General features: G+C 27.2%; 1 protein-coding gene across 1 annotated transcript; it reads right to left on the bottom strand.

The window, feature by feature from the left end:
• Positions 1-11,954: 11,954 nt before the first annotated feature.
• LOC111612518 (importin subunit beta-like) lies at positions 11,955-12,671 on the bottom strand. Its single transcript, XM_023353749.1, has one exon. The coding sequence runs from the start codon at positions 12,580-12,582 to the stop codon at positions 12,208-12,210; it is 375 nt and encodes a 124-aa protein (XP_023209517.1). The 5' UTR covers positions 12,583-12,671; the 3' UTR covers positions 11,955-12,207.
• Between the last annotated feature and the right edge of the window lie 270 nt (positions 12,672-12,941).

Here is a 12,941-nt window from a genome sequence, read left to right as displayed (position 1 = left end):
TTATATATTTGCTATAAAAGTTTAAATTCCAATTCATTTTTACTTATCCGAAATATTATTTTTCTAATATTCCTTAAAAAGATTTCTAATATCCATTTAAGTACTTTATGATTCTTAAATATCTTCGAGCATTTTTAAATCAAAAAACTATTTACTGCTTTATCTTTCCATTACCATTTCTTATGTATTAAATTTCTTCTCGTTTTTAAATCGTTAATTTTAAAATTTAAAAAAGTATGAATATTGGAAAATTTATTAAAAGAAATTGTCAATAGTTTCTGCTGTTTCGTACTTAAAATTCAGCTTATAATCTTACTTCAATTTTTCCCACATAAAGCAATCATCTAAATCAATAGCAGTGAATTTTATAACTTATATTTGTTACTGTGAATGACCGATAACGAGCTAAGTCAACATTCTCCGGTGAATGTCAGCATTCACACAGTCGTTTCGTGTATGTACGAAATATTTGCTAAATATCATTATTTCCCCCTTACACCGGCAAATGTCAACATTCGGCATGCACTAATGGTGAATGTTGAATAAAAATATTTTTATTATGTTAAGACAAAAATGCAACTTTTTAATGTCAAAATAGGAGAAAACTTAAGTAACGGCACATGTAAAAAACTGTTGAACCTAAAATGAACAGTACGTTCTAAATCATTAAAGAAAATAATTCAATAATAAACTTACACATAAATTATGTAATTGACGTTGTACAATCATATTTATTGCAATAACTTAAACTGTTATGGCACTTTGAGTCCCTTGCTTTTACAACTTCATTTATTTGTGGAACACTTCCTTTTGCAATGACAGCTGGTACAGTCGACCCCCCATAACACTGTAGATGATTCCGTGTTATATGAATGCCATGTTGTACGAGTCACTTTGATTTTACAAATACTTGTGCCGGGCTGTGAACGGCTCACGTATTTGTAAAATCTACAGTGTTATACAGTATTTGTATTATCTACAGTTTTATAGGGGGGTCTACTGTATAGCCTTATCCTCCACTTTTCGAATTCGAAAAGTAGAGGATAAGGCGATATTTCTTGAGAAGAAATCTCATTTATGAAAAGTAACTTTTCTTTACAAATTACGAACTGATTACGTTATTATGTGATCACGAACTGATCTGTTAATGGTTTCTTTTATTCGGATATTGCCGACGCCTTACCGACGATCCCTCTCATCCTCCGTCATTCGACCTGACTAACCGATCCTCACCTCACGGGATCAAAAGAACAAAAACACCATATAGTGACAAAGTGGGCGATTTCCACCAAACCGTTGCCGGGAAAAGAGGTACGACCTTGTCTTACCTCTGACTACCCACAAAGGATTTGGCGACAGACTGTCGCCTCTCTGTCGGCATCGGCTTTTCGGGTGTCATTTCGACCTCCACGAAAGCTTATCTGTGCTTGTCGACATACCCCGGCGATTGTTCGAATGTCTAATAACACAACCAAATATTCGGTCTTTCACCGACGTATTCTGTATGTGTCGACATTCACCGGAGAATATCGACATTCTCTAATTTCGGTTATTGCAATGAAAAGCAATAAATTTAAAAATTAAATTTATTGCTTTTCATTTATAAATTGCTTTATTTATATATTCTTCTTATATATATATATATATTAAGGAGAACATATAAATAAAGACAAATGAAAAGCAATAAATTTAATTTTCAAATTTTTTCAGAAAAACATTTTATGCAAAAACTAATAGTTATTACATAAACATTTTAATTATAAATGATTTATTAAATCAAGTATATGAATGATATTTCTCAACAATTAAATCAATTGATCAATGACTAATCTTGATTAAATTTCAAGAATGATTGATTTTTATAAAATTCTATTCAGAATACAGTAGAACCTCGAAAACTCGGCCTAATGTGGACCGAAGGGTGGCCGAGTTTGTGAAAATGCCGGGTTATCGGGAATGGGGTTAAAAAAAATAAGTACGAGTGTTTCCTCAGAAAATACTGTACTGTACTTGTATGTATTGTTTACTTGAGAATATAACAGAGAATAAACTGCCCAAATACCCTTAAACAAAGGAAAAGTACGTCCTTTATGAAGGCATAGAGCCTTTACTACATGAAAATGAAAATTAATGAATACACTGTGTACAGTAATTTACCTGATAAGACACACCTCAGAAATACTTTATGAGAGGTTTTATACTTTTATAAAGCTGTCTATAATGAAAATTAATTAACTAAGGATTTTTTGCCCTGCCAGGGTGTGGCCGAGTTATCCGGAGTGCCGGGTTATCGAGAGCCGAGTTTTCGAGGTTCTACTGTATTTTCTTTTAGTGTAAGCTTTCAACATTGAAACGGAATAATTCTTAATATTACAGAATTAAAATATGTTTTTCATAATGAAAGTATATAATAATACAGTAATTATGTACGAATATAAATTAAAAATAAAATACGTCCCCGTCGGTTTTAATTTTAAAACATTTTATTTATTTAAAAAATTATGAATTTAATGAATTTAATAAATAATTTAGGACGAGAAGAAGAAACTATATATATGTAAAATAAAGTTGATAATCATAAAAATAAAAATAAAGAATTTTTACATGTAAAAGTTATTTCGGTTTGTTTAAAAACGTCATTTTCTAATTAGACTTAAAATTTCACACGATTATTAATAAATTAATAATCTTGAAAAGTTTGTCATTAAATCAATGATACACATAAGAATAAAGTCATAAATGTGTTTAGAAAGAAAAAAATAATGTAATTAAATGATAAATTCAATTTTTAAATTCATAATTTTTTATGAAACAAACATTTTTAATTTATAAAAATTAGCATAAAATTTAAAAAGCAGACCCTTTACATTTATTTATATTATACCATAATACACCTATGAGACAATTGCAGTCAAATGATTAGCAAAGTGAATGTTATTTAAGTTATATAAATTATAATAGTATTATAAAATATCAATAAATCTCATATAAAAATAATATTAAAACTTATTTTTTATTTTAACAATTGAGTTTTTAAAATAAATTCTACAGAATTATTACATAGAAAGTTTTTAATGTGAAGCCTCAGTACATGAATTATTATTTATCCTTTTCTCGATTCATTATTTAGAGAACAAATCGAAGAAATTTTCAAAGAATAAATCACAATGTTAATGGATTTGTTTCGCTTATTTTCTTTGTGAAATTGTAGAAACGGACATTTCTTATACGTAGTCTTTTATATTAATTTAATGCTACTGAAACAAAAGAAATAAATAGATTAAGCAAGACGTTTACAACAATCGACGACATTTTTATCTTAAAAAAATGACTACAATATCAAAAATCCAATACAGTTTTAAAGATACTGTTCAATAAACGAAATCCCATAATTAATAAATTAGTTTTTATTTAAATTTTAACTTTTATATAATTTTTCTGTGTTTTCTTATATGTGAAATTATTTCGATTCTCGTAGCCTACGAAAGAGATTTTTTTATTGAAATGTGTTCGGAAATTCATAATTTTAATATTTTAATATAAAGGAGACTTTAATGTATTTTTCCCTCTTGAATTGTTATTGTAAGTAATGAAAACGATTGTTTTTTTAAATATATTTTTAATAAGTTAAAGTAATGAAAAAAAATTTACGTAACAGCTGTTTAAAGATAAATTTTGATTAGAAACTAGATTAAAGAGCTTAATCGAATATTTCAGGCTTATTTTTTATGTTTTAAGATAAAAACTTGTAATTTATGTAATGCAAACTGTAATGATTATAATAATAATATATTAAAAGTATACAAAATGATTATCAGCATATGTTGGCAAGCAATGTCATTCCTTTTCAAAAACGTATTACTGGGAATCGAAGATTCTTTCAGCAGGACAGTTCCCATACTAGAGTTCCCATTTTCATGGCAAACTCTACGTATGAATGGGTTTGAGCTAATGGGATATCCGTTATTAATTGATCAGCTCTATCTCCTGATCTTAATCTGATGGAAAATCTTTGGCGGATTCTGGCTGGAATTGTATACGCAAATTGGTAGCAATATGATAGTTTGGAGTAACTAAAGCAATCCATAAATCGTCACTGAGGATGAATAAGCGTATTTGTCCTCTAAAAATTCAAACAATCAATGCCAGACCGCATTTACAAAGTTAATTTAGCCAATGGAGGTTTCTTTAAATATTAGGTTATTGTGAAATATAATTTATTAACATGCCATTAATTGTTTTAGTTCATTTTGTTATATGCCTCTCTATTTTTGGGACAGTTAAATTAATTGTAATTTTTTACAATTACTGTTTCTTTTATTCTGTTAATAAGTTATTACTTTTTATTTGTGTATTTTGTTCAAGCAAGCCTAAACTAAGTTATTTTTGCAAAGTTTTCAGTGGAAATAATTTTATACGGAAAATAAGGTGCATCCCATAAATACAGTATAATGACAGCAACGGGTTGCTTTACTTTCCGGTCAACATTTGGTGGCTCCATCTGTTACGATATTGTATTAAAAAGACCTTTTTATATTTTTAATTATTATAAAATAACAAAAAACTTAATTTTGAGGGTATAAATCAGTTTTATAAAAAACATAATATCATCGTTTAATTCTCTCTTATTGGATTCAAAATGTTTATAATAAATTATAACAAATTTAGAAAATATATAATTAAATGATGATTATTACATGTTTTACTAAAAAATTCCACAAATAAATAAAAACTATCAAAATAAATATTTAAAAAAATGGAATTAGATTAATTATCCAATTCCAGTTAATTGTATTGTATAAAAATACACGAAAAATCAGTTTGTCTTTCCTTTCTGGCTTACGGAAGGTTTATAACTTCAAAATACTAAAACATTACATTAATAATGAAATAAAAATTAAAGTTAAAAAAAGGTTAAAGCAGAACAACTTTGCTGAGAAAAACACTTTTATTGCATTCGTAAATCCCCTAAATGCATTTCGCCAACAATATTTGGCCTCTTCAGTAGGGTTTTTAGCATATAGTTTGAACTCCGACAACTTTTTTCCGTCACGATTAACCATTGATTTTAAGTTTACGTTATTATATAATTTAGAAGCATTCATTAAAAGGCGTTACAGGTAATTCCAAACTCAGAATACAGTGTAAAAAATACAGACGTTTTAATATCAAAATTAGAAGAAGAAGAAATTTTTCCTGAATATATGCTTGGATATAAATAACATCGATGTACCATTCTATCAATAATGATATAATTACACAGAGTCTATATAAGTATGGTGTTTCAAATTATTTAAAAAATTTAATTAGTTTTGTACTGGCTATTAATTATTTTACAGTAAAAGAGAACTTTTATCGCCAAACTAATGGCATTTCTATGGGTTTTATAATGGGACCCAAATTAGCAGAAATCTATATGTTAGATATGGACAAAACTTTATCAAACCTAAAGGGCATTATATTTTTTGCAAGGTATATTGATGACATATTGATTATATATAATAGTGTAATAACGACACCTGTTCAAATATTGAAACAAGCCAATGAGATTAATAATTCTCCTATCTTTCATCATCGTTGTATTAATGATTGTGAAATTAACATTAATAATGTAAAAGTTGTTTATAAGGAAAAAAAAATAATGTAAAAAGTAAAGTTAAAAGGCATTTTTCCATAATTTTACAAAATAGTACGGTTAATTTAAATACGGGTGTGCTGACAGCTGCATACTCGAAGACTTTTGTCGGATATAAAGGTGGAAATTCGTGATAGTTAATCGTGATGAAAAAAAAATTGTCGGAGTTCAAACTGTATGCTAAAAACCCTACTTAAGAGGCCAAATATTGTTGGCGAAATGCATTTAAAGGATTTACCAATGTAGTAAAAGTGTTTTTCTCAGCAAAGTTGTTTTGCTTTTACCTTTTTTTTAAACTTTAATTTTTATATCATTATTGATGTAATGTTTTAAAAATTTGAAGTTATATACCCTCCGTAAGTCAGATTAAAGGAAAAAAGTTTTCGTGTACTTTTCTACAATACAATTAAGTGGAATTAAAAATTATCAAATCAAAATTATCTAATATAATTTATCAATTTTATTCAGATTAATACTGGATAAACTCAGTAAATTCAACCGTCCATGCTATTTATCAAGATTTCAAAAATAAATACAATTTATCTTCTTTTTACATGATTTATTATTATGAAATTCAGTTTTTAATAATTTTCATGTAATAAAATTTATTTTAAAGATTTATAAGTTATTTATATAACCATTTTTCAAATTTTATGATTAACTTTATTTATTCAATATAATGAATTTTTAGTAAGTTGATATATCGAATTTGTCTTAACTATAATCTTTCTCGATCATCTATCTTTCTTTACATGATTTATAGCAGTTCTTGGTGAAGTGACAAAGTCAGCGTAGATTGGCGATAAAGTCAACATATTTTACATAAATAAACAAGAATTCTTCTATTTAATAAAACTTATATCTTAGTTTCTTTTAAGAGAGCCACATACCAACTAAATAAATTGTGTCATTTTAATTTGAGCACTTTTCTGCATCTCTTCAGTGACTTTTCAACTAAAAACAATTTACAAAAGTTATGAACACAATTTCTCAAAATGAAAATAATTGTTTTTACTCACAATTGTTTTTATGTTTTCCAGTTTTTGCGTTACACTCAGTATAATATTTGTTTTAAATATTTGATTTTTCCCTCTGTTTTCTTTATTTTCATATTGTTAAAACTATTGAATACAATACAATTTTAAAAAATTACAAAATAAATTGTTCGACAGCTTGATTACTCAATGTACAACAACTTCCGAAGACTACAATGTTACAACATTAAAAACTTTAACGAGGACTTTTATTTGGATTAAAAGTTTAAAATACAATTTCCAGATTCATTTCGCATTAAACACAGGCGTCTTCAATGGAAAATATCGCTATTACCTCAGAGTGGCACATTATATCACACTATCTTCTCCAGCATGCATCCTTCGTTATTCCAGAAAGTATGCAGAAAATTCAAACACACATCGTAATTACTTACATCAGCTTCTTCTTAAACGCAATTGATCAGTAGTGAATTCGAAGAAATGTTGATAATAATGATTAAACACATGAAATTCTAAAAGTACAATAATAAATAATGAGTAACTTAATTTGAGATGAATGAAAACAAAGCTTCAATAAATTTTTGTACATTCCTGACAAAGAAATTAACCAACAAATCAGAAATTTCTCAATGCTATTTCTTTGGACATTATTTTTTAAAGTATGGATAGTATTACTTTCCGGGCTGTTATATAGCCTATAACTGAGAGAAAGTAGAGCGATCGGTCAGAAATAAGCATTTCTTTTTCTTTGTTTTTGGAAAGAAATAGCGTTTTCTTTTATTCTCTAGTTTAAAATATAAGTAAACATGCTTTTAGGTTTTTGTTTTTTCACTGCAGAGCAGAAGTAAAAAAGAAACGTCAAATAAAAAGAAGAAACAATAACAAGGGATTTGAATATTTCATATATTACCTACTGAAGTTATTAAGGAGGATAAGATTGAACTTTTTATACAATTTATGTGGCTAGTCAATTGTTTTACAAAAGTTCTTCTCCAGACAATTTTCTTCCGTATATTTTTCTCCAGAATATTATTTTCGTAAGTAATCTTCCGAAGCAAACTGTTTGCTATTTTCTGTTTATATATCTCTATTGAGTTCCCTTTCAGAAGCACTGGATACAGATTTCACAAAAAATAACGATTGATCAAAACTATTTTAGTGAGATATATTGCCCATTACGATCGATCTGTTGGAACCATTTGGATAGGATATATAGGACATTGATTCATTTAATGTATTATTATGTTTACATATAGTATAACTTTGAATTAAGAAATTCGATATATTGTAATTCGAAATTCTATATTAGATAAAAGTTTTAAGCAATTACAACTACCAAAGTTCTATTAACGTATTAATTATTTCTTGGTGAATTTTTGCATTCTATTACAAGAAACGAACGTATAGAGGAAATTCTTATAAACTTAATGAAATAAATCATTCTAACAGAAGTAATACTAGAAACATATTCTATGGAGATAAATTGTACACATTATTCATTTTCATAAAATATATTTATTTTAATTTAAAGTTGCCTGCGGATGAATTATGTTAATTATGCATACATATGGTACGATAATACAAAAAATTCACCAAAGCAACATAGTGGAAATTTCTAAAATGTGAAGAAAAATATTCTGGAAAAAAACTATCTGAAGAAGAAATGGAGGAGGAAGCAATATCTTGGGAGGAATTACTGGGAAAGAGTTAGGAACAATTGTCAAGGACGAATTGTCTGGGGAAGAATTAACAACCTTGTATTGATATATGACTAACATTTATAAAAATTTTATTCGTCTTAGTGTGTTAGTAACAATAAACTTTAACATAATTCTTAAACGTTTACTTAATTTTATGTAAAATATTTAAAAATTTTATAATGATATTAATATATTCTCGTTTCGAATGCTCTTAAATAAATAGAGTATTGAACTTTTGAATTAGGTTTAAAAGAAACGGCAGAAGTAATTTTTTTTACCGATCGCCATACTTTCTCTATGTTATATATGGCAACCGAAAAAGTAGTAATAAGGAATATAACCACCAGACAATTTCCATATTATTCTTACATTGTCTACATTTAAAGCATTTTTAAAATCAATTTTCGTTAAATAAGAACGTTTTTATAAATTGATTACGTAAACAGGAGCGTATCACATCGTAAAATAATTTACAATGTGATACGTATCACATTAATTTATATGAAGATCCACATGTGTTTAAATTTCACATTTAATTAAGTCGTAAATTAATTTTAATGATTTTATAATCAATTATATAATCCACTTTCACATACAGATGATTTCTGCACGTTTTGCTTAGGCGACATATTATTAATATATGAACACTTTTACTATCTTTTCAATCTTTTTAAATATTTTATTTTATTCAATTTTAATAAAACCTTTCCGCATTAACAGAAAAATTGTTCCGTATTCAAAAGAAATATTGTGCGATATCAACAAGAATTTGCCATCCATGTCCATTTGATCAATTTTCTTTCTTCTGTTTACCTTTAAATCATTTATNGGGATAAAACGTTCAATATTATTGATTTCATATTAGTAAAGAAAAGCAAAGAAAAAAAAATAATGACTTGTTCTTCATCGGGACGACGATTTTTCAATAAAAATATTTTCTGCATTTTACAAAAGTTTTGGTAAATGTAAATGGACTTTAAATATACAACTACACAAAACTCACTTTAATTTAACTTTCGTTAAATAAATAACAAAAGCTATTTTATATATTGAAGAGGAAAATATATTGAAATTAAAGGGAGAAAAATCTTTATAATTTCAATTAGATTGCTAACGGGATAAAACGTTCAATATTATTGATTTCATATTAGTAAAGAAAAGCAAAGAAAAAAAAATAATGACTTGTTCTTCATCGGGACGACGATTTTTCAATAAAAATATTTTCTGCATTTTACAAAAGTTTTGTAAATGTAAATGGTACTTTAAATATATAATTGAAATTATGCTTTAAAATATACTGTTAATCTTGATAATCATTTAATTTATACATGTTTAAAATAACATTTTATTTATATTCAAAATATAAAACAAATATGATGAAAATAATTGAATAATTTCGATAATTGAAAGTTAAAAGTAGTTAAAATAAAGTAAAGAATATAAGAAATTTAAACATTTTCTTTACAAAGTTACGACACTTGAATTTTATAAAGAATACAGAATTAGTATTTTGAAACCTATCAAATTTAATTCCTTTTGTGTATGCACATCTAGAGGGAAAATTTGATATTATAAGTCTCTTTTAAGCTTAAAATTACAAATTTTCATTAACTAGAAATTTTATTCTCATGAGAGAAGAAAGAAAGAGTACAAGTGATTACAAAACTCTTAGTCTCAGAATTAATTTTTCAGAAACAAAATGAAATGCAGCCTTTTCAAGTATAAAATATTCTTTTTTAAAAATATTTTTGTAAGCATTAATTTACACATAAAACCAAATGACTTTTTAATGTAATTTTATATTCAAAATAAAATATAAATATAAGAAGCAATTATTTATTGTGACATGGTCATAATGCCAAGGTGCAATATTTAATCATATTTTTTTTTATAATTGCTTAATTTAAATAATATATTCTTCACCTAAAATAAGTAATGTCTTATCTCTTTATGATATACTTTTCCGCTAACAGGAGTCGTGCCGGTCATTTATCTAACTCCTTTCAGGGGAAAATTTTTCACTTAAAATAACATGACTTCCAGCTTGCATAGGAGGTTCATGTAAAGTTAGTCGGGGTTTCCTACCCCAATTATTTCCACCTCTGAACTCGAGATTCATCTATCTGACATTATTCTCGAGATTTAGGAACGACAGACAGGCAGACAAACGGACGAGAGTAAGAATGTATAGTTCTTCAATTTTTTCAAATTGTAGCCCACTCACAATTAACTTGAACTTGAAATGAATCATATTCAATATCTTTTAAGTTTTAAAATTTAAAAATTTATTATTTATGTTTATTTCAGAAACTTAATATAAGCATCTTTTGTTATGGAGCTTATAACTTATATAAGGCGAATTCTTTTTATTTTCGCAATTTTTCTGTTAAAATTGATTAGGTTGAGACTAGTCATTGTTATATATGAACAATGGCTTGATATTTGATATAATTCTAAATACATTAAAAGTCAATAAGCCAGTTAAATGAGACAAAATTTCTAAAAATAAATTCTCTAATAATTATTTATAATTTTATTTGTTTTCAGTTTTTATACGTTATTAAAATATATGTAAAAATTTGATTTAACTAAGAGTTCATTTTTCCAATAATTATATTTATTTATTTTAATATTTAATAAATTAGCTTTTAAATTTATTTAATCATTTGATTTTAATTTTATACAGTTAAAATTTTGGAGTATTGAAGATAAAGATAGTTCGTAAGGTATTGCTATTTTCTTCTTCAGTCCAGAAAATTATGCGATATATTTTAAAATTTTTATTATGTGAAATATAGTTTGAGCCATCACATTTTATTGTTAAAAAATGTCATTAACAAAACTGAAATTTTAGTAAAGCTTTTCGAAAATATCAAATATATTTGTATCAAATAATGAAAGGTATGAAGATCAAATCAAGTTTATTATATATTAATTAGATTTATGGATAAGATTATTTTTCCTTCCAAAATTGATTAATTTGATATAAATTTAATTTATAGCAAGAAAATCTTGTTTGGTGCTTTTATATCAGCATTGGCACAGCTTTCTCTACAATTGGTTTCAAGTTATTTGGATCGGGATCTTCCAGAACAGAACCAAATGCCATAACTGCAGCATCTCTGTAACGCCAATCTGGATGTTTGATATTATCTTCTACAAAAGACAATATATGTGGGTCGATGTCATCTTCACAGCAAGTCGCCATGAGCATTAAACATACCCCCGCATCTTTGCATGGATTCCAATCATCTTCATTATCATGGTCTTCTTGCTTTGTCAAAGTTTGCATTAAAGTTGGAACTATGTATGATTTGATTGAGTAGCTTCACAGACAACTTGCATAATAAAATGTCTTTCAGAGTCTTTTTNTCTGAACCAGTACAGTTGAAGCCAGGAATCCTTAACCCTCTACCTGCAGGGGGAATTTCCAAAAATCCCTTCTTAGTGTACATTCTCATCATGTATCCAAACTGTGTATCAAATTTCAACTCCTAACCATTTGGGCTCTGCATTTATAATCATCATCACTAAATTTCATATATTAACAATCACCTGTGTATGATTTGATTGAGTAGCTTCACAGACAACTTGCATAATAAAATGTCTTTCAGAGTCTTTTTTCAAAATTTGCTTTAGTAAATTCAAGAGAATTCAACAGTGCATTTGTTGCAGCTAATTTGACATGGTCACTTGGCTCATTTTTACGCATCCCATGTACAATAGCTGTTAAGATATCATTTGATTGTGTGGCCAATATATCTGGCTCAATATCTTGACATATGTAACCAACAGCTTCTAGAGTTGCTTCCTTCATCATTTCAGTACTGTTGACATTTGTAACATTATGAGTTAGAATTTGAATTAAATTGGGCCATTATGTATTTGGCAATACTGTTACTGCAATATATGCCACACATTGTGCAGCAGAACTACTACGAATTGTTTCTGTACCCAAGGATGCTAAAACATTTTGTTTTATATACAAGCGTACATCTTCGGGAAAGAATAACCATCGTTGCTGGTTCTGATTTCGCAATTCAGCATCTTTGGAGGTAAGGGAATTCTTAAGTTGCAGCTCAGCAGCCATACGAGCCACTGGACTGTTACTGGCATGTTGCAACACATCTGACAGTGATTTCAGAAATTCAGGCAAATTGTTTTGTGCAGCTTGTTCCAGATAATGCTGAGCAGCTTCAAGTTCAGTTTTATCTGGAGATACAGTCTTTTCTAAAATAGTTATTAAATTCATGTTTCTTTTCTGTACACAATCAAAAACTGATAAAATAAAGGATTGACTGGAATATTCTACAAACCCACCAAACCAAGTTACCGGCAGAAGAGATGGCGCTCCGACATGTGGTGGTTTTATATTATTTTCTATTATTTATTAATATTAATATAAATTCAATTCAATCAACATCCCTATAACCTTGCTATTGATCAATCATTTAGAAAGAATGCAAATATTTACAATGGCATCATTAATAACAAATTATTAAATAATAACCATTATATCAATTTTTTATTAAAATTTTGGAGTCAATAAGGAAACGAAGAGACGATGAGCATTTATAATTGAGGAAATTTCTTTTAATCTACGAACTAATA

This window comes from Centruroides sculpturatus, unplaced genomic scaffold (assembly GCF_000671375.1).
Source record: "Centruroides sculpturatus isolate CEXI.00-Female unplaced genomic scaffold, Cexi_2.0 scaffold1433, whole genome shotgun sequence".
NCBI lineage: Eukaryota > Metazoa > Arthropoda > Arachnida > Scorpiones > Buthidae > Centruroides > Centruroides sculpturatus.
Note: the sequence above shows the minus strand (reverse complement) of the source record. Positions and strands in the feature narration are given on the sequence as shown.

Bases quoted from the DNA above. Each gene is read 5' to 3' on its own strand.
- LOC111612518 (XM_023353749.1), bottom strand. From the start codon at position 12,582: ATGAATTTAATAACTATTTTAGAAAAGACTGTATCTCCAGATAAAACT.